At 39.3% G+C, this 22058-nt stretch overlaps 4 protein-coding genes across 7 annotated transcripts in view; 2 read left to right on the top strand and 2 right to left on the bottom strand.

Moving 5' to 3' along the window:
- Positions 1-1010, top strand: part of LOC136243152 (protein LYRIC-like) — a 1397-nt gene extending 387 nt beyond the window's left edge. The window contains exons 3-5 of one of the 2 annotated variants that reach the window (XM_066034675.1): positions 9-330; positions 398-515; positions 735-1010. In XM_066034675.1, coding sequence (XP_065890747.1) covers positions 9-330; positions 398-483 — 408 coding nt within the window. In that variant the 3' untranslated portion in view covers positions 484-515; positions 735-1010. Of the gene's footprint in view, positions 1-8; positions 331-397; positions 611-734 lie in introns of those variants that run through there. The other variant, XM_066034674.1, reaches the window with a different exon arrangement.
- On the bottom strand, positions 339-5825 carry LOC136243090 (synaptonemal complex protein 2-like). Its single transcript, XM_066034603.1, has 22 exons — positions 5668-5825; positions 5472-5621; positions 5099-5416; positions 4970-5052; positions 4746-4923; positions 4593-4697; positions 4442-4534; positions 4331-4391; positions 3972-4282; positions 2874-3926; positions 2776-2829; positions 2087-2722; positions 1778-2041; positions 1632-1731; positions 1451-1571; positions 1336-1396; positions 1194-1288; positions 1049-1148; positions 930-988; positions 807-885; positions 691-756; positions 339-643 (listed from the first exon to the last, which is right to left on the bottom strand). The coding sequence occupies exons 1-22, from the start codon at positions 5692-5694 to the stop codon at positions 584-586; spliced, it is 4074 nt and encodes a 1357-aa protein (XP_065890675.1). The 5' UTR covers positions 5695-5825; the 3' UTR covers positions 339-583.
- Positions 5799-20651, bottom strand: LOC136243095 (jouberin-like). 3 transcript variants are annotated; one of them, XM_066034609.1, is made up of 20 exons: positions 20498-20651; positions 16817-16991; positions 16079-16494; positions 14945-14990; positions 14250-14523; positions 14095-14193; positions 13634-13727; positions 12265-12474; positions 11976-12218; positions 9311-9396; positions 9077-9250; positions 8093-8261; positions 7979-8039; positions 7045-7261; positions 6719-6993; positions 6528-6676; positions 6281-6481; positions 6062-6235; positions 5943-6010; positions 5799-5897 (listed from the first exon to the last, which is right to left on the bottom strand). In XM_066034609.1, exons 2-20 carry the CDS (start codon positions 16989-16991, stop codon positions 5846-5848), a joined length of 3183 nt encoding a protein of 1060 aa, XP_065890681.1. In that variant the 5' UTR covers positions 20498-20651; the 3' UTR covers positions 5799-5845. The 3 variants fall into 3 exon arrangements, with proteins under 3 accessions (XP_065890681.1, XP_065890683.1, XP_065890682.1); XM_066034611.1 differs by having other exon boundaries at positions 6528-6664; XM_066034610.1 differs by having other exon boundaries at positions 16817-17031; positions 20498-20650.
- On the top strand, positions 20588-22058 carry LOC136243157 (peptidyl-prolyl cis-trans isomerase FKBP1A-like). Its single transcript, XM_066034679.1, has 4 exons — positions 20588-20733; positions 20891-21051; positions 21101-21174; positions 21887-22058. The coding sequence occupies exons 1-4, from the start codon at positions 20697-20699 to the stop codon at positions 21939-21941; spliced, it is 327 nt and encodes a 108-aa protein (XP_065890751.1). The 5' UTR covers positions 20588-20696; the 3' UTR covers positions 21942-22058.

Here is a 22058-nt window from a genome sequence, read left to right as displayed (position 1 = left end):
GTGTGTAGTCCCCAAGGTCTGCTACCCAAGATATCACTGATAATAAGGGCACTAATACACTTACTGCTAGTACTGAAATGGTTGAAAGTTCGGTATCACGGTCTCCGAGAAAGAAGAAGGTAAAGAAACGTGCAGAATCACCAGAACATGTTGATGAGGATAATGATGTTACTACTGCTGATGAAGGGGCATGGCAGACACAGTTGTCAAGACAACAGAAACAAGAGCTACTGCGACAACGGAGACAGCAAGAAAACACAACACAAGATGAGAGTATTGAGAAGCAGATTGCCAGTGCAGCTGATGAAGTAATAACAACATCCACAGATAGTAAGAATTTGTTACAATGAACATGCCCTAATATGTAAAAGTCCTATTACTTTGTTATCAATTACAGGTAAAAATGATCTGATGTACTTGGAAGACAGCAATGACAATGAGGCATGGCTTCTGATTGACAACCAGAACAACTCCACTAGTTAAACTTCATTCTCATATGTACAATGATAAAAGAGGTTGCAGGCATATTTTTTGTATAATAATGTTAGTCCTGTTTGTATATACTCTACATGTAATACTATGATCATAACTTCAGTAACATTGCTTGTAATGATTGCTTAACCATCCTTAACTCTTGTTGTTTCTGTAATCAGTTACGTGGATTAAGTTTCAGTAATTGATAACACTTACGTTGGTATTTAGTATTTCATCTTGGATTTTTCTCATTTCCTTAGCAAGTTGTTGATGTACATTACCCTATGATAAAAGCGTGGTGAAGTGGTGTTGGATTAATGGCTCAGTGTTACCTGTTGTTTTGTCTGGCTAGTTTCCAGTGACTCCATGTCTTGGTGGAAACTTGCCTGAGTCATTTGTATTTTAGTTAACCTGTTAATGTCATTAGTTGTATGTGTGTATGTTTAGTGACTAACTTTTGTGTTTGTAATGATAGTGAGTCTGACAATATCTTCTGGTAATGTTTGAAGTTGTTCTAAGAAATATCATTGAGGTGACATGGTGGTGTCTGTTAGTGTGTGTGTGTGTGTGTTACCATTGCTTGTTCTTCGGCTTGTTGTGTCGTTTTAATGTCTTCTTCCAAGTTATGTAATTCTTCCATTGTCTGCTGATGGTAGCTTTGTAGCAGTGTATGTCTGTATGACTCCCCATCACACACAGTGACAAATGCAAATAATCACCTCTTATTATACTGTTCACTCCACACTGAAGTTAGCAGTTGACTACTGGCCTTACTAGCACCTTGTAACACTTGATCATAATGGTTCCTCTTGTTCTATAACATAATCATTTGTTGTAAACTTGTAATAGTGATAAGTGTACCTTCATTGCTTGACTGATCTTAGCTCCAAAGTTCCCCAACATTTCACTAACATCATTTCCCCTACATTGTGCCACATGATGGTCATTATATATAACTACTTGGTGTGGTGCTCACATGGGCTGGTACGTAGGGGAACCAAAGGGGGTGGGGTCAGGAGTCACATGGTCTAATTTACCAGTACTCTCGCTATACCCATCAACGTCAGTGTTGTCATCATCTGCAACACTCTGTGGTGCTGGGTAGGGGGAGGGGGGGTGTAATTAACACAGTTTACACCACAGTTACACCTAAATACCTTTACAAATAGGTGTCTTGGTAACTCGTAAATCTAACTGTCTGATCATTGATGATCTTTTAGCAGGAGGTGATATAATTGGGGTCACCTCTACTTCACCCTAATATTACAACACGTACATAATGAGGTATTAGCATTTAAAGTACCGTGCTTTGTCGTCTTCTTTTGTTACGTTGTTCTCTACCAACTTCTTGTGCCTTCTTAGTAGTAGTTAACTTGTCATTGTTTGAAGCCGACTTCTTGTTTGGCTTGGGTTGACGTTGTTTAGTTGTTAAATCATCTTTCTTAGGCTTGGATGACTGAAATTTGCGTGTTGTAGTTACCGGGCTAAAATTGTCATGTTTAATCGTAAGGTGAGATGGTTTGTCAACCTTGCTGTCTCTCCTACCGCCTGCCCCTGATATTAGCTCCTATGTAGTTACCATGGAGACCAATTCAGCTGTATAGGTATTTACCTGACACACCTCCTGGAATCCTCTAGTAATCACATGATCCTCCTCAGGGGTAGAAGGTTGTGAGTAGTCCAGTGACACATCACCACTGACTGGACTGGATGAACGGGTTTCTAGAGCTGAACTAACTTGTTGAGTTGCAATGACCAGACTGGATTCCACAACTGGGCTAACTGGTGGAACTTTGCTGACTGATTGAACTGGACTGTCTACTTGAGTGTCTACAACTGGACTGTCTACTTGAGTATCTACAACTGGACTGTCTACTTGAGTATCTACAACTGGACTGTCTACTTGAGTATCTACAACTGGACTGTCTACTTGAGTGTCTACAACTGGACTGTCTACTTGAGTATCTACAACTGGACTGTCTACTTGAGTATCTACAACTGGACTGTCTACTTGAGTGTCTACAACTGGACTGTCTACTTGAGTATCTACAACTGGACTGTGCTGTTGTGATACACCAGCAGGACTGAATTGTTGAGTTATAGTAGTAACTGGAGTTTGTACAGGAGAGTAGTGTTTACAAGCTGGTGTAGTCAATGATATAGTAGGTGGTTCATATGTAGTGTCACTCTTGGGAGAATTGTAGGAACTGATTGTGGTGGTAGGTGAGCATCTGATAGTAGTACTTGTCTGTAATGCACGCCCTTGTGATGTGGTCATTACATAATTGGCTATACACATACCTGACCATCTAGGGGTGGGGATGTTATGTCTTGTGACTCCAGCACTACACTGATCTACAAGATTACATGATGTCACATGAGCACATATAACAACTAACCTCAGTCCTGCTGGTTGAGTGTGGAGTAGTGATCGGTCTTTTGTTAACAGGTGGTTGCTTCTTGTTGCCTTTCTTCCCCTTCTTCTGTGGAACCATATCAAACTTTTTCTGATTGTTCACCCTTGACATGGACACATCAACACTGCTGCTACAACTACTGTTAGCAGAGCTGTTGATTTGCTTCGATTTCTTGATCGGTGGCATAACATCGTCATCAAAATCAAACGTTGACAAATCAGTTGTTGATTTGGTGAAAGCTTCTCTCATTTCTCTACTTCTCTTTTGTTGTAACTTAACAACTGGTGATACTGGCTTGTAACTCTTCTGCAGTGCAGCAGCATTCTTAGTTGGTAGTTTCTTGGGTGGAAGATTTTTGGACACAACTGTTTTACTGGAATTTGATTGTTTGACTGTTGATCTTGTGCTGTACTTCTTGATGGAAAGTTTTGGCTTGACAGCAATTTGATCAATGAAACTATCAATGTTGTTGGCAGTAACTACCATAGGAGCAGGTCCCTTCTTGGTAGGGTTGTGGTCTGTTTTGTCAATAGGTCTCTTGTTGCTTCGGTCAGATAATGGCTTAGTATTTTGATTGGCCATCTTGTTTTTTTGGTCAGTGAGTTTAGCTTTCTTTTGACTGGTGATTTCTTTACGTTGTTGATCAGTAATTCCTTTACAAAGGCCACCTTTACTCCTTTGATTAAGAACTACTTTACTCTGTTGATCATTGACTAGTTTGCTCTTTTGATCAGAGATCACTTTCTTCTTTTGATCCAGGGGCACTGCTTTACTATTTTTATCAGAGATTACCTTACACTGTTGATCAGGAGTTGTTTTTCTCTTTTGATCAGCAATTACTTTGCTCTTTCGATCAAGGCTCTTGTGATCAGGTATCTGATGATCAACTGTCTTCTTTCCAGAATGATCAACAGCTGTTTTATCACTCTTACTAGGAGCACAAGTTATATGCTTGAGAGAAGGTGTTGATGTACGAGGAGTCTTCACAGGAATTGACTGATTAGTTGGAGTACAGACTGAACCAGTAGAGGAATTCTACAACAATATAACATGTTATCATGTACACTAGCATACACTAACCACAACTGGTGTTCCCATGGGGTCTATTGGACTACAACTGACATCTTCCACTTTGTCAGGCGTTTGTATGTTAGAGCTCATTTCTTTTGGTCCCTTCTTACTGCCAACCAGCTTGTTAGTGGAGCCCAACTGTACAGGGGTCATCACAACTGATGTCTTACTGGTTCCTTCTAGTAATTGTTGTAGTGGCCGAGATGGATCTGTGCCCAGTATGGCCTGTAGAGTGTCTCCTTTAGCAGTACAAGGAAATGAGGTCAACACTGAGAGTGGACAATTCACTGTTAGTTTAAGGTGGTAACCTCTTGTGGTGGCTATGGGGAGGAATAGGCATATGGAGTAATATAATTATGATAAATTACCAGTTATTTGGTGTTCACTAATGTTAGCTCTTTTCACTGTGACACTCTCCCATATGTCTTCCTGCAGGCATTTTTGTCATCTCCATATCACTGGGGGTAATGGTGACATACCTCTTGGGAAGGGTCTGACACAAACACAGACAGACTATGACTGATAGTGTTGAAGTCCATCCATAACTGTTTCATATCTTGTGGGGCATGTAACTAGGACAATGAATATATAGTAAAATGCAACACCATACGCTACACACGCACACAATACCCTAATATCTCCCAATAAAACTTGTCGACATGGCAGGGAGAAGACAGTTGCTTTATTACACTTGTGCATTTGATAGTTCAGTGTGTTGAGAAACTGCCTACAATCCTATAAAGGGATGGGATAAGATGTCACAATCAACTCATAAATATTTACCTGTTCAAAATCAGCTTCCCTAATAGCCTGAAAACATTTAATCACATCCTGACTACTAAACCATTGTTGTGCCAGTGGGACCCTTTCTGCTGCAGTAGTGGTACGGAACAAGCACTCGACTAGGGCCACCTGTAACTCATAGTCTCCAGCTAATGGCAATAAACTAGCCATCTTGGAACTGTACAAGAGTGAGATAACTAAAGTATCAACAAATAGTTACTAACTTGTATTTGATGAGTGTTGTCTTGATAGACACTTTGTAAGAATTATCACAAGCCTCCAATAAAGCATTCAGCACACGAACACACTACAATAATAAATAATTCTAATAGAGCACACAAGATAATACTCACATCAATCCTAACTGTAAAAGAATAACGAGAATTGTTCACAGCAACACTTAATAAGGAAGGTATCAGATGCCACAGGTCACCAACTAACTTATCAGAGTATTCACACAGAGACATCATAGTGGTCACCAGACTAGCTATAACTTGGTTGCATTCCTTCTGACAGCCAACTAGACATCTAGCTATATCAGACAATATTCCTGGTAGTATGTTGTAAATAATAAGTTGGTCCAGGCCCCGTCCATTGCTGGGGAATTCAGACCAGTAGAGTAGTAAGTCTAGTAACACCTTCACTCCAGCTAGCTCAGAGTTAGTTATCACCTAATGAAATACATCGTGTAGTTGGTGGGCGTAGCTATTACGTGTAACGACGAACTTCTTTCGTTATCTTTTGCAAACTCTGGGCCATTTTCCGACTGCAGTTAGGCGCATATGACCTTTCCCCGGGTGCGGTATCCAAGTAGCGTTGCAACTGCTCCAGCAAACACCTCCATTGTCCCTCGTGCGAGTTGAACACTCGTTCCAACTACGAACCAATAGCATTATTCAAGGACTCTTAGCACACTGCTCACCGTGTTTCTGTCCGCATCACTCGTCATTTTCCCTCATACCACACAACTGCTCGTTTACTACGTTGCTAACCAAATTTACAGCTGGAGTATTTCCCGCCAACCAAACAGGTTGCCCCCAATTATAACCAATAGCATTACGTTATTAATTGAGCGAATAATAATGTACAGACGAAATGTTCTAAGGCAGTTTATGCTTAACCTTCTTCTTTCCTCGGACTGATACAGCGCTCCTGTAATTAATACAATTATTAAATACCATCATGAAATACCCCTACTTGTGTAATTCTGGTTCCTCATGACTATGAAATTTCTTCTCTTTAAGCAGAGGAGGAGCAGCAGCAGGCTATGGTAAATTTACTTAAACATAATTTGCTTGCAATTAAACACTACTTACTGATGAAGAGGTATCCTCAAAAGCCACATAACTAGCAGGGATATATCCCTCCTGGTTGTCAATTTGTCCCCTCCACCAGTGTGGATCCTCATTACTTAATATCACCACACGAGCACCTCGTTGTACCGATAATTCATTAGGTTGTTGAGAAGTATAGTCATGCAACACCACTGCCTATATAGGAATTGCTGAGTCATGTAGTATACTGTCATACTATACCTTTCGTGGGACAGTGGATGAATAAGGTAGCGCAGGGGTGGATGAGAAGGGAACGTGTAGCGAAGGAGGGTGATGAGGTGGATTATGTGTCATGTTGTGTGAGAGTGTACCAGTAGTGGTGGTCAATTTGGGAGGTATGGTGTTCACTGAACTAGGGTAGGTGGACTCTAGTCCTGAGATTATCCCTGAACCAGCTCCGCTCTGGATCGAAAAGGTGATAAGCATACTATACATGCACTACACACACCTGTTGTGTTACTAGTCCTAGTCGGTGCACAGCTTTCTGTAGTCTCATATTTTGTGCCATGACATCATGTGAGCTAGGGAGAGGTGTGGTCTCCTCCTCAACAGGTGCTTCCAACAATTCAACTACGGCTTCTTCAACTAAACACACTACTAATCAGACAGGGGAACACAGTACACAACCACAACTCTCACCTTCCTTATTGTAATTGTACACCAACACTGGTTCACTGGTGCCAAATGCTGACAATGCAATTATATGATCCATGGGATGGAACAACAGGCAGGTGAGGGGATGGTGCAGTGGTAGTGTGTGGTATTGTCCCACCACTGTTCCACTGTTGGCACGACACACTGTCAAATGGTGACCCACACCTAACAACACGTATGTGCCACACGCACTGAAGACTGCCACTGATTGATTAGTTTGAACAGAATCATCGTCATGGTAATGACGCACCACATACAACCTAACAAAACAACACAGACTAAAGACAGATAGTAATAAGAAATACACATACACGTTGGTGTCTATCAGAAACACTCGTCTATTTTGCGTACAGATGAGTAGTCTGTTGTGATTGGTTGGTTGTAGCTCCAGGCTGGTAATCACATGATCCTTTAGCTCAGCCAGTGATATGGACCGGTCAAGTTTCCATGACAATATGGCATCATGTGATGCAGGACAAACCCACTTACAAAAAACACCAGTGTGGTCAGCAGAATAGAGAAAATTCACTACACAGGAAATGAACAAACAATCAATCAGTGGTAACTACAGGGGCCTATTATTGTATGGAGGGAACTTGGGATGGCAGGTGGGACATTTGAATAGTAAATACAAGGGGGTATCACTCAGGCTCTTGCTGTAGGTCGATCTGCTAATTTGAAGCTTAAAATATTATCAGCAGCAAATTGTTTTCACTCTTAGAGTGCTAATATGGCTGTAGACTCCCAAACATTATGCAAGCATGCATAAGCATAGTAGTTAAGGGAAAACGAGTACTTTGCTATATTTCAGAAGGGCTTTATATGCAGTCAATTATACTGCAGTCAGGTGTAGCTGAAAAGGTGATACATTTTTATTTAGATCTGCTAGAAGAAGTTCACGAAACATATGATTAATTTGCTAAGGTGTAATGTAGCGCCTTATGTATTATTGTACCTTGCACCAACATTAAACCTTGCAATATACATTTGTTAGTGATATTAGCAGTAGCCACTTGCTTAACCAAACAGTACAGCTTTACAGACAGGTGTTAACTAGTCTTGGCTGTGCATGAGAAATGTTTTAGAAGCGGAAGAGGAAATAATTAGTCATTGGGTAATTTGTAAGGATTTTCACTGTGCCAACATTAAAGTTTCTTTCTGTAGGCATATCACCCACCCACCCACCCGCAACCCGCACCCACCCACCCGCAACCCGCACCCACCCACCCGCACCCACTCACTCACATTTACTATTCAAACACAGAGTGTTGATGTATCCATCATGACCAGCCATCTTGTGGAGACACTACACAACAGTTATTATTCACACAACTACTATCAACTACACATCATCTCTACCTGTCCATAACGAGACTCTGTGGACCGCACCGTCCAAATGTAGACCAGCTTGTCGTAGCCTGCAGTCAGGATCACATGATCCAGGGAGGTATGGTAGATGGCATCATAAACAAAGCAGGGGTGTGGCAGGACCATGTGATGAGCATGTGATGATGAGAGGTCCCAGTGCCTGTATTGTGAGCATCAATTAGAGTAATATTGAGAAAAGGGATAATCGTGTATCACAATATTTAGTTGTGTAATACAACACAAATCACATGACCAGAGTTAGGGTCGTTACTCTAAAAATGTAACTCATTACATATTACTTCTATGCCATGTAACACGCTACAGTTACATATTACTCACAGAAAAAAAGTAACGAGTTTAGCAATACTCATCACCTTGAGGATTATAACTATTATAATATTAAATTTATTTGTTACTAGCTATAAAGTAAGTCCAAATACAAGCTACCAGCCTACAACTACCAGTGACATGAACAAGACACAGCAAGATACAGGTTTCTCTGGTGTAATTCAGCCATGCTTTGTTGTAGTGTCTTGGCCTCAAAGGCACTCCCCTTACACTATCATGCTTTGTTCATGCCTGCAACTCTGTCTCCAGTGCTGTCTGGGCCCAATGTGCAACCAATCATGAGGCTGATTACAATGCACCATAGAAGTAATGCATTACAATCGTTACAATTTCCCAACGTAATATCCACTAAAATTATATTACTTGCTACTTCATCATGTAATGCATTATAATACTTGTTACTGCAAAAGTAATATTATGTAATGCATTAGATTTGTAACATGTTACCCCCAACTCTGCACATGACAAACTATAACACATGTACAAAGTACTACTAGTAAATTGTTTTATTAGAGTGTACCTGACTGCTCTATTAGAGTATTTAATTTTCATGTAATGAAATCAAATGCTAGTCCCCTACACATGATAATGTATTTCCCAGCTCCTCAACACATCACATGGGGTCACCTGACTGTGGTATCCTGTGAAGCAGTCAATAAGTGATTGTCATCATGTGACCAGTGAGCGTGGTATATGATACCATGGTGACCAGTCAGTCTCACATGATCACGACAGTCGGGAATAGAGTACATCTTCACTGCACACTCACGAGTGTTGTCATAGCAACACACTGCCAGTTGGCTGTAATAAACAGTAAACAACTCTAATAGAACACACACACACCAAACATAAGGTACTTACCAACCAGAGTGGGAGAAGGCTAATGCTGTACATCCCATCTTGCCTGCACTAAGTGTGTGTACCAACTGATTGGGTAGCTGACAAGTCTATTATAAACAGGTGAATAGAACATCCATATAGCATTAGCACTTAAGAAATAGTGTGTACTTGGTTAAACGTCACACCCACATTTGAGCAGTGCCACAATCAATTTTAAAATTATGAGCTTAAACATCATTTTAAAGTATCGAGTAGTGGTCAAGTTTGATTAGTCATTGCTTTGAACAAAGGAAATAAACACCACAGCACTTAAAAAGTAAACAATTATAATAATGTATTATTGTAAGGGCAACTTTAAAAACCAAAATCCATTCCTTTGAGGTTTAGTATCAAGCAATATTTGAATACCATGGCACCTCATGATAGTGACATTATTACAACTAGTATTTTTTTATTTTATTGTTAATTTACAAATGAAGTAGGGATCTATACAATAAAAAGTAGTGAAACAAAAGATGAATGATGGTATTACAGCATAGCTCAGTGGGAAAGTTCCTACTTTGGCACATTAGCTATAACAATTATTTTGTTCAGTGCCATAGTAGGGACTTTCCCACCGAGCTATGCTGTAATACCCAGTGTTGGGCAAGTTACTTTGTAAAAGTAACTAATTACATATTACATATTACTTGCAACAGAACAGTTACATATTACCCATAAAATAAAGTAACTGTAATAATATTACATATTATATTACTTTGTGTCCACAGCCGTAAGCTGTCACGTGTGAAACTACCGCCTTATCACGTGACATGATTGCGTTGTTGAACAATGTGCAAATCTTGGTTATAAGTAAGAAGCTAGTGAATAAGTAGGCCTCGTTACTTCGTTGTGGTTAGGCGTTACTCAGAGGATTACTAACGAGACCAGTAACTTTGTTACTTTTAGTAATAATATTACGTCAAAAAAGACTCGTTACAGTAATTATATTACTTAGGTAACGCGTTACGTTTGTAAGTAAAGTATCTTGCGTTATATTACCTGTTTTCATAGCGTATTTCGTTATATTACTTTGTTACCACAAAAGTAATAATATTACGTAACGCGTTACATAAGTAACGCGTTACTCCCAACACTGGTAATACCATCATTCATCTCTTGTTTCACTACTTTTTACCCTAATTCATTAACCGCAAGGTGATCCTTCTAGCTGATCTCTCTACCAGATGACTTGTTTGTAGCTGAACTCTCTACAAGATAACTTCTTCAATTTTTACAAATACTAGTTTGTTTAGTTTTTTGTTGTAGCACAGCTAGCTACAGTGTAACTTGTGACTGTTCTATTAGAATATCATATATGACTGTTGCATTAGAGTGACTGCTATATTAGTCAGCCAGGGGTGTGCAGCTACCTAGGCCAATAAGGAATGAGGTTAGATTGTTCAGAGGTGTGGTCTCAGTACTCTCGCTATTAGTCCACCTAGATCTTTATTTGATGGGTGTGGTCACGAACCTATCACAAACAGGATCCCAATCACAAAGTTGCAGATATCCAGCTAGTATAACCTCTCATAGTAGCATTGGGACCGAAGCGCTTCTGAAATCCAGCTCTGAAATAATTCTGTGGCATCTAAATAATTATGCTGCTGAAAGAAAGTGTCGATACGGAAAATTAATGCCTCGATATGGCTTTGTTGGATGAAGAAGACAACAAGCAGCTTGATTGAAGATAAAAGACAAGACACAGAGGGCCTACACTCGTCAGCAGGGGTTAATCTAGGGGAAGGGACACAGGCCCCCCCTGGGTTAGCAATTGCCCTCCGCTAGGTTTATACCTAAAGCCTTGAGAAATGGAAACGTCCAAAGTTGTATAATCGAATGGTCAATATTCAATGGCATCACAGAGTAAATTTCACCAAAATTGAGTATATTAATTTTCCTGGGGGAGCATGCCCTCAGACCCCCCTAGAATCCGAAGCAGCTTATTTTGCCCCCCCAGCTTAATATTCTGGGTTGAGCCCTGGTCAGATCCCCAAAAGGCACATCCCTCTAGTGAGTTTGTTATTGTGGTGTAAAATGGTGACCGTGCACTGCTTCGTTTGACCTCTAGCCTTGTGACTGTGGTCAGTGAGGCAGTGAGACTAAAATTCGAGCTTTTGCGATTAAAAAAATTCTATAACCGGCCACCTGTAAGTGTATTGTTATATTTAATGCTGTATTATATATTATATGGACTAGTACTATTCCGTAAAAATGATTTTGTCTAGGATGATTTTAAAGGTGGGATTTTGGGCGGCGCGCAAAATTTTTGGGGCAATCCCTACTTAAACGGTACTAGAGTATCGTTTGATAGCACATACTAGAAGACAGACAATATTTGAGTTGTTAAATCTAATCATCTAATCCAACACCATCACTAATGTATGCGATATTTTAGAGAGGGAACAAGTTGGTAATGAGTCACACATAGCATACATCTACAATATCAGCCCCACCCTAGATAACTATGACACATTGTAAATGTGGAGAATATGTCTTGATGTCACAACCTACAGTAGTGTTATGCCCCACTAAATCTCACAAGTGGCACTTTTTAAACTTGTTAAATTGATATTTTGAACAATACAGCAAAAGAATTAAGGAGATTTTTCTTGTTGCACCCCACACAACAATTTTATATGCTTACCTGTCCTGGTAACCGTTTCCAAACTCTTGTTGCTAGGGAGTCATGTGACACCTTAGTTACATCCTTCTTAGATTGATGACTCTTCAGCAACTGGTCATAAGTGATGTCTGCCTCCTCTGGTTGCTGTGGCAACATAGACCGCTGGACAGCAAAAGCCATAGAAGGAGGACACACACCCTTAATAGTCACAAAAATTGTACTGGGATAAGTGATTCTTTTAAGAGAACTCCAAATATGGTATATCTAAATAAAATAGTTTCAAATTAATTAAATTATAATAATCACCTACCTCTATATTATTTCTTTCTTCCTGTGGCAATATTTTTCGACGTCGCTTTGTACGTGGGTAACGATAAAGTTGTAGACGACATTTCTTATAAGTGTTCGGGTTGCCATGACTACTGACAAGTTTGAGGAATGCCCATGCCACCCTATACCACCCTGGATCACATGATCTCCTATCAGGATGTGCCTCCATGGTGTTAGAGAAATCAAGCAGCTAAACATGAACAATTGTCATTTCTTGCAGTACATTCTAATACACCTCTCTATTCTAATACACAGTGGTACCTCTCTACAAATGACACTTTCTGAGGTCTACAGACTTACCATTAAGCTTATACCTCCGAAATTTTGAAATTTCATCAAAATCACCTAGCCACAAAGTGTCCTATATAAATAGGTTCCAATGAGCCTTATCCAAAATTACGACACAGACATAGAAATAGCTGCTGTAGTGTGGGGACGTTCGTAAAATTTGTATGGGCGACTATGAGAAGAAATTTTTTGAACGGAAATATCTCAGCCAAGAAGGAAGATATCGAACTCTCACTAGCAGGTATGGCTATAAGAATAAGACGTTACTATAAAAACGTAAAATCAATTTTCGGTTGATTTTCAAAACAATGCTAGATTCCTATTCTTTCAGCTAATTTATAAACATACCTGCTGGTTAGAGCTTCATATCTTCCTTCTTGGCTGAGATATTGCTGTTAAAAAATTTTCTTCTCATAGTTGCCCATACAAACTTTATGAACGTCCCCACACTACAGTGGCCATTTTTATGTCTGTGACGTAATATCGGATAAAGTCCATGTAGATTTTGAGGAATCAAAAATCACTGTTGGTAGCTCCTTACTATAAACCCTGTAGTCCTCCCATACATCACTGTCTTACACTTTACACAATCAAGGTTGTTGTATACAGGCAATAATATCAAGACATCAAAAACTTTTTGACCACCTAAAGTAGCTCATTAAGCATGTGGGATGCAACAAATTTGTTTTGCGCTAATCGGTTCAGTGCCACCTTAAGCATTACATAATAAGCAGAGGGTTTTAAAAAGTAGTGAAACAAGGGAAGGACACAATATCCTTGTTTGAACAATTCATAAATTTTGTCCCTTGAAGGAGTATGAAGCCATACAGTACAACTGCAGTAAGGTATTCTTTTTTCATAGCCTACATGTATGTTTGTTCAAAATGTGGCACAGGCTCATTACTTTGTTAAATGTAATTTGTTAAGCATAGTTCTTTACTTTCAAAATATCTATAGTGTACTTGAAGACATTGTTCTATTAGAGTAATTGACTGTTCTCACGGGATGGTCCCAATCCCGAGTTATGTACAATGCCTATCTGATGGAGGTCAGGACCTCACCTCGAAGAACAAGATTGTGTTCGGGTTATCGGTGAAGTGAGAAAGACGTTCATTGATCACCAAATGCTCCTCCCATGTGACACTCAAGTCTCGGCTACACAATGACACACCAACAATGACACATACACCATACACACACATCACTGTAAGGAGCATAAGCACTAACTATAAAACAAAACTAGCTACAGTAACACCACTCCTAACAACTCCTTGATAAGATTTTGGTCTCAACAGGCCTGGCTGGCTTCATACATTTTTATCTCTGAAAGAGGAAAATCTTATTATTGCAGCAAAAATGGAACATAAATTATCAGTCCACTATAGAGACACCATAAAGTCAAAACAGTAGAGATGTTGAACAGGTCAGTTGTTTGAGTGGCACTTAGCATAAACCATGAAAGATGAAAGGCTGACAGACAACACTCAGCTATAACAGTTACATACAGCTCACACTGACTCACCGGATACCATTGGGGTAGTAGGCTGGTTGAGTTTGTAGAGGAATAACAAAGTCAACACTAGTGTTACCAGTCTCGTAATACGACACTGCACTTTTTGACCTATTTAACAACATACTCTAATAAATGCACACCAAATGGGACCAGGTCATCATCACCTGTCTGACTTCTTTATGTATCCTCCTGTTGCCATGTCAACCAGGTGCACCTGTATCAGAGGGTGTAGTAGGTTGACATCAGGCAGGAGACAGTCAGTGCCATGAATTGTCATGCCCAGTATATCCGTGTCACTAACTGCATCATCAGTTGTGTCATCGAGTGTGTTTCTGTTGATGTCATGCAGTGTATCAGCTTCCATACTCTGCTCTGTATTGAATAACGTTTCTGCTTCCTCCGTTCTGTCTCCATCTGGTGGTGTGACTAGAGGACCAGCTGTGAGATAAGATGCTACATAATCATGTGATCTTAGTTACACGTGTGTTGATTATCAAGGTGCTCAGGTCAGTCTACAGGGTGTATGTACTAATTTAAGTGATACTTTCGGATCTTTAAAGTTTCTGAATTATGTAGGTGTCCTCAAGTGTCCACATTAGCAGGTTACAAATATGGACACCTTAGGATCAACCAATAGTGTCCTGATTATCAAGGTGTCCTGATTTTCCAGGTCAGTTCATGTACTAAGGCAGTCAAAGTAACACTTTGGACCCTTAACTAAGTCTTTGGATTATTTTAAACCTTTCTGAAACCATTTAGTTGACAGTACACAAGATGGTCATAATAAATTACTGCAGATAAGTACGCAATAACAATTATTTATACGACTATAGCAAAATCCAAAACACACACACCTCACCTGGTAGTGGTCTCAATTCCAGTGCAGGAGTCTGTTCCACTGTTGACTGTAAATGAACCAAATAGAACTGTCATGATCCATTCTCACACCATAGCTGGAGAGTTTATATTCCAACAAAACTTGATCTCCAACAAAATAATTTGGATTTTCAGCAGGGTTTTTATACTCTGAGCCAAACTGGCCTAACCCAGACATCTACTGCTCCACTAGTAGTATGCACTGGGCCAATCAGCTTATGTTTGATGTGTACTAGTCACAAAGCTGAGCTAGTGCTGAGAAAATTGAAGCAGAAGCCATGAGGTGTGTGATTCGAATCATGCTGAACCAATGGAGCGCCATATTGTCTCATCAAATATATACCCAGCTGTGTTGTAGATACATAGCCTACATATGTGACTGGATCTGGGAAAACTGGTTTTATCGCCCATGTCAGCAGAATTGATTTTTCACCAAGAATACAAAGCTACATGAATAAACTATTAAATTTCACAATCAGAATCAGCTAAACTTGAGTGGCCTGGTTTTGCTGGCTGCTTTTCCCAAGCCCAGTGGTGATCCGTACGTGTGGTGTGGGGCCCTGGTCAGCCTGTGGATGGCTGTATGTGGCTGTACAGCTCCGTGGTGTTGAATAAAGACCTGTGCTGTAAATTTCCTTTAATTTAAGCCAGTTATGAGACCTGGATGACCTAATCCTTCCTCTTCAATTTTATAAACAGCCTCTTTCCCTACTTCTGGGCCCACGCCACCCACCCCTTTTGGAGCTCACCTGATACAGTCAACTTCGGTTTAAAAACTATCTAAAATGGCAGGAAACTTAGCTGTTGGCTACTTGTACAGTGGATGCTCTGGAAGGTAAGGAATTGGTGTAAAACGTGTGAAAATTTGGTACACATTACTTCAACCATTGGCGAGCTACAACACACTGAATACAGAATTTCTCGATACTTCTAAATAGGCGATAAAACCAGTTTTCCCAGACTGGGTCACATATGTAGTAAAAGTATCTTCATGGATTGTGTGACTCATTGCTTTATGAAAATTTAAGAATATTTTCTGCCCACTAATAAAATTTATTTTGTTTTATGTTACACAGGACACAACAAATTATCACATTGTTACTTCATTGCATCTCACCTGATCAGTTAGTAACTGTGATACTGTCAATTTGCCTCGTCGACTGTCCCGCCTCCTGAGCCGAGCCTGAGACAGCTGGGAGTCATATGATCCAGTGCTGTTCAGCTTGTCTGACAGCAATGATCTCCCAGACTCCAGGAGGGTATCCGTAGCAACGTGTTCAAGCTTTGACATTAAGTTAGCAGTGATGGTGGCATCAGGATCTGGAGTGGAACTGGCTGTAGTGATACGGTCTAATTTACTACGAGGGACATCATTACTGAGGTGGCTGGGCAGGGTGACCCTAGTGGCAGCAGTGGTAATACTTTTGTGCTGTTGTTGTGTGTTTCCACCATCACTTTCCTGTGAAATACTCTCCTCCTTCACTGCCTGACTGTTCTCAATGACCAGGGGAGGTACCCTACCTCGCTTCATACCTGTATGACAAAAATAACCATATGATCAACACAACCTCAAACAATACAGTTGATTGGTGATCTTCTTAAAAGACTCTTAAAGCCCAAAAGTCTTTATAAACATTTATGTATTATGACTAAAAAAGGAATTTGAAATTAGATAAACTGAGATGTGACACTGTACTTAAACCTTTCGGTTTAATAGCACAATCTATCAGCTCTACTAAGTATGTGAACCTACTTATCTACCAACACTTGTGTAGACAAAATAATGTTGTGTGTGTGCACATGTACAGCTGTACACAATACACAATACACAATACACACACACACACACACAAACCTGATAACTGGTGAAGCTCCAGAGATGCGGTGGGTGGTAGTCGTAATGGAGGCAACTCCTTTGCAGCTGTTGAGTGTCTTCTTTTCTTCTTCTTCTTCACCACAATCCCATCTTGTGATGGAGTTATTGGTGTGACATCAGCTGTACTCTCAATTGTACTATCCATCACCATCATCTGTTAACAATACGCCAAGACCATTAAATCTTTTAATTGACTAAAAATCAATAACACCATGTTGTCAATATGAATTTAAGTTTGATGGTTCCTGGGACCCACACTAATTATACATGCACTGCATTTATGTATTTTGTAGTTACTGACATTTGCATCTTGTATTCAAATCACATGATGTAGGGCATGACTGCATAATTGGGTATGTAACGGTTAGTGTGAGGTAAACTCAGTCTCTTGTGATAACGATCAAAGTTGAAAGAATTTCAGTGATGGTTTCATGTAAGAGAGTGTACCCAATAGTCATGACAACTTGAACGATAATTTTTAAGTATTAACCAAGGTTACCCTGACTATGGTATTCCCTTGGATTTCCCCCACCAAACTTGTTTGCTGATTCCAATATCATAAGTGTTCATTAGTCTGGAGTAACTTGTAACTATTTCCCAAGTAAGCCATGCATTCATCCACTGAAAGAAACACATGCTAAATGTTGTTCCTTCATATCACTTCAAATAATTAGCAGAATTTTGTGATTTATGCATACTCAAGATATATACAGAAATAAACTGGACATATAGATAGAGGTTTCTACTGACTTAATACAGTAGTTTTAAAATAAAAATTGGCAGGAACGAATTCACACTGATCACCAAGAGCAAATTTTTTTCACCAGACAGACTTGCACCAACAAGTTAAAATTAATATATACACAATCTTGAAAATTAGTATCCACTGTAAATCCAATGAAAAATTGCTTTCAGTGGCAGAATTATTGTATATCAGATATATTCAAATAATCCAAAGATTGCCATTGTTGACAAATTGATTCTTATCCAAAAATAAACAAAGGACATTTGGCACATCTAGCCAAGACATTTTTAATGACTGGCTCACAAGTAACTGCTTTAAGCATAAAGTTGGATTAAGGGTAAAAAAAGTAAAGAAACAATTGAATAGCTAAACAGTAGTGAAACAAGAGATTGCCTATATACTGCAGATGTGCTAGTGGACATTTAATCTGCAGTATATAGGCAACCTCTCTTGTTTCACTACTGTTTAGCTATTCCCTTGTTTCTTTACTTTTTTGATCCTTATCTAACTTTCTACTTATTTTTTGTAACATAGTTATGACTGGTGGACCCATACATATGTTGCATCAAAAGGAGGACAGGCACCTGACAAGCCATATGTCTGGATGCATGCCCCAACTATCAGTTATGTAGCTAAAAGGAAGGTGGCCATGATGCTTCATTTTCATCTACAGTATGCTTTGCCCATTAAACAACATTGCAAACAAAAAACAGCACGAGAAGGGTCCCAACAATCAGTCATATGGCTTATGGAAAATACAGCCACAGGGAAGCCGTATCATGATACAATATAGCATGAATTGACACCTTGCATTATCAGTGAAGAGAACTGAAACACAAAGGAGGACAAAGGCAAGTCCATGATGCATGTATATATTGTGTTGCCAAAATCAAGCCTGTATGTCAAGTTATGCATGCTTGGCAGGAAGCATCAGTCAGTAAGACAGCATAAAATTTTATTGAATAGAAAAGTTTTAAATGCTGTAGAAACTTGTTGGAAGAATTTGGAGTTGACATTTTGGGTCTTGGCTGTGTCTAACCAATGCTGCCAAGCTGTCATGAAGGGAAATTGAGTCTGGTTTTAGGGTGATATTTTGAACTGGAAAAGCTCAATTCTGCATGATCCCTAATATACAGTATAATACTGTATGATGCATTGAAAATGACAACAGTGACACTGCTGATGATTGTTATGTATATGTACATACTTGCATAGCCATGATGTCTTCATAATATTATGTAGCTATACCCTACTTCTCAATGTTAATAATTTACTTATTCACTTTGTTTCATGCAATAACTATCTGCCAAATAAATTGCTGTTAGGTTTCTTAGTGCTTTAGAGGCCATTAAGTAATGGATTCTATATGGGTGTGAGAACATAGAAATAGTGTTTGTATATGAAGAAATCTGCACCATATAGACTGCTATTTTCAAACTGCTGATTGACTACCATTCAGGCATCTGTATACAGTAAATGCAAGCATTGATTTCACTGATCTCCATGCATTCTCCAAGCTTTATGTAGGCCCATAAATTTTGAACAAAGTTATCTTTGACATAATTATATAGTTAACCTGACTATGTCAATGTATACCACCAACTGACAAAAGTGCCGTGAAATCATAGTTGCCAATTGCTAATTAACAAAATTACCTTTTAGGGGAGAATATTTTATGTAAATTCCAATCATTCTTTCAAACCTAAAATTAGCTAATCTCCTGAAATTTATGCCCAACATAACCAAACTAGCTAGGACTCTCACAAATGTGACTGCTACATTAGCAATGTGGACTCAAAAGTTGACTGCTTCATCAGAGTAATTGACTGCTCTATTAGAGTAACTCAATCTTTTCTGCTGTTTTTAGGCTTGAACTGTTTCTGTGGAAGCCAAACTAATACTTTACACCAGTTATACATACATCCCATCCAAATACTCTGGAATATTCCTCAATTCTTTTTGCTAAAATTTATTCCTGAGTTATTGCAGCATAATGGACGCTCTTCTATTCTGTTTGTTAAAACTTTTAAATTTTCATGATTAACTATGTCACCTCTAGTGAATAGAGATGTAAAAATGTCACCAGAGAATTGGTTGAGTTCATTAATGAACTTTTTTGTCAAATTAAAATTAATATTTCAGCAATTTCTTACTTTATTGGCTGCCATTTTGAAATTTAAAAATGCTGACCTTGCAGGAATCGGTGCAAATGTAAACAATGATTTTCAGATTCTTCATGTTCTAAGCTTTCTGAAAATGTATAGGTTTGCTAATCCCCATAAAATTTGAACAAAAGTACATAGTGGACCTGACTAACATGTGGTTGCATTTTTTGTATTTGGACAGTACCTTGTACAGGTTTGTCTTTTGTACCGTTCCTCCCCTTATGGAAAATTATACTAATACTAACAGCAAGGTTGTTATGCCAATGCTTGGTTACAAGCAAAACTACCCTCTTAGTAAGTTTTCTCACTAAACGTCCCAGTAGAAGTAACAACCAATTCTAAACCTTCATTAATACATAAGAGTGCCTGATAACCTGCTTTTCATGTTTTCTCCACCAAAATTAATACTGTCAAATTTTCCACTTATATGGCAGTACTTGACAATGGTGCATGCAGCAGCCTGTATGGCTGGAGTATTAGTTGCTCTTACAACATGTCACACGTTTAGTACACTACCTGGCATTAGTACAAACACACTATACAATCAAAGTGTTGTTTACAAGTATGCCTTAACTCCTTCACACCACTAAAACTTGTATAATGTCCCGCGTTGTCTATTTTAAAAACCCTACTATGCAGCCATCCTCCACATTTGTAATGATTCGATAATCTGTTAAACAAGCATGTAAACAATGGAGATGTGCTGCATGAAATGTTAGAATACGTTCGAAACACTCCACACTTTCGTACCTTCAATTTGACAGCAGGTTCCTACGCTAAATCACCCTGCGCTCCCCTACGCAAGTGCACTCCATACTCACTTCCGACTCAGTGTTGAGTTGTGTTCGCATCATATCACCATTGGCAACCACCTCGCCTTTATGCGGTAGCCAGCTCACGTGTACAACTTTCTTAAAAGGTGAAATACGCAGTCTCGTACGCAGTGATCATGGGAGTCGACGTTGAAACTATTAAGGCTGGAGATGGCGAGTTGTGTTGTTGTGTTGGCTAACTGGTGCCTTTAGTTGCTTTTTATACTCGTTTGCCAGCTAGGTCTGCCACTTTTGGTGTTGTTAATTGCATGAGGCTTCCACGTCATTGTATTTTTAAGGTATTTATTGTGTCAATGTGCTGTCATTGTAGGCAAGTCATTCCCCAAGAAAGGTAACACAGTTGTCGTGCACTATACTGGCACACTGACTAATGGCAAGAAATTTGATTCCTCACGTGATCGCGGTAAACCCTTTGAGTTCAAGATTGGGATGGGTCAAGTGATCAAAGGATGGGACGAGGGTGTGATGCAAGTTAGCATTGTGCACATCTAGTATGTTACTGATATGTTGTCCACCACAGATGAGTATCGGTGAACGTGCCAAGTTGACGTGCTCTCCAGACTATGGCTATGGGAGCTCTGGTGCTGGTGGAGTATATCCTTATTAATGAGCCCCATGTGTACTAGTTTAGATAGCTGGCCCCATTTCCTATGAGTCTTATCCAAAATTATGTCACAGACATAAAAATGGCCGCTGTAGTGTGGGGATGTTCGTAAAATTTGTATGGATGACTATTGGAAGAAAATTTTTGAACGGCAATAACTCAGCCAAGAAGGAAGATATCAAACTCTAACTAGCAGGTATGACTATAAGACATTACAATAAGTACGTAAAAGCGATTTTCAGTTGATATTCAAAACAGTGCTAGATTCCTATTCTTTCAGCTAATTTATAACATGTTGCGGTCAGACCTTCAGTGCTGGTCACTGTAAAGCACTAATAACAATAGCCATACCTGCTGGTTAGGGCTTAATATCTTCCTTCTTGGCTGAGATATTGCCGTTCAAAAATTTTCTTCCCATAGCCACCCATACAAATTTTACGAACATCCCCACACTCTACAGCGGCCATTTTTATGTCTGTGATGTAATTTCGGATGCTAGTTCTTAGTTGCTAATAACAAATAGCCAAATCTTTTAAGATTTGGAGCATCATAGAAATTTACTGATTCTGGCATGAAGGTTAACAGGTCATCCAAGAAATAATAGTGTTAATTTGTTGTGAGACTGTCATGTTTAATGAATGACCTGTTGATGCATGACTGATTCACACCTGTGTATTGTTGGATGCCTTAACTATGGTTCACTATCCCACCAAATGCCACACTCATCTTTGATGTGGAGCTACTTGGCCTCAAGTGAGCAATGACCACTGAATCTGGACGAACACAGAACAAACTATTTTTAAGAACAATATTAGAATAATTATTGTGGTTTTTGTCATACAATTTTACATAAAATCTGGTACATCTCGGGAAA

Source organism: Dysidea avara, chromosome 13 (genome assembly GCF_963678975.1).
Source record: "Dysidea avara chromosome 13, odDysAvar1.4, whole genome shotgun sequence".
Taxonomy (NCBI): domain Eukaryota; kingdom Metazoa; phylum Porifera; class Demospongiae; order Dictyoceratida; family Dysideidae; genus Dysidea; species Dysidea avara.
The sequence above is the reverse complement of the archived record's forward strand: the minus strand, read 5'-3'. Positions and strand labels throughout refer to the sequence as shown.

Bases quoted from the DNA above. Each gene is read 5' to 3' on its own strand.
- LOC136243090 (XM_066034603.1), bottom strand. From the start codon at position 5,694: ATGACGAGTGATGCGGACAGAAACACG. The intron at 1,732-1,777 runs GTACTTTAAATG...TTGTAATATTAG, and splicing joins AAAGAAGACGACAAAGCACG to GGTGAAGTAGAGGTGACCCC. The intron at 886-929 runs GTTAGTCACTAA...TGACATTAACAG, and splicing joins CTATCATTACAAACACAAAA to GTTAACTAAAATACAAATGA.
- LOC136243095 (XM_066034609.1), bottom strand. From the start codon at position 16,991: ATGATGGTGATGGATAGTACAATTGAGAGTACAGCTGATGTCACACCA. The intron at 6,482-6,527 runs GTGTGTGTAGTG...TTTTCGATCCAG, and splicing joins TAGGACTAGTAACACAACAG to AGCGGAGCTGGTTCAGGGAT. The intron at 6,011-6,061 runs GTAAGTAGTGTT...AATTTACCATAG, and splicing joins TTGAGGATACCTCTTCATCA to CCTGCTGCTGCTCCTCCTCT.
- LOC136243157 (XM_066034679.1), top strand. From the start codon at position 20,697: ATGGGAGTCGACGTTGAAACTATTAAGGCTGGAGATG. The intron at 20,734-20,890 runs GCGAGTTGTGTT...CTGTCATTGTAG, and splicing joins AACTATTAAGGCTGGAGATG to GCAAGTCATTCCCCAAGAAA. The intron at 21,175-21,886 runs ATATCCTTATTA...ACTATGGTTCAC, and splicing joins AGCTCTGGTGCTGGTGGAGT to TATCCCACCAAATGCCACAC.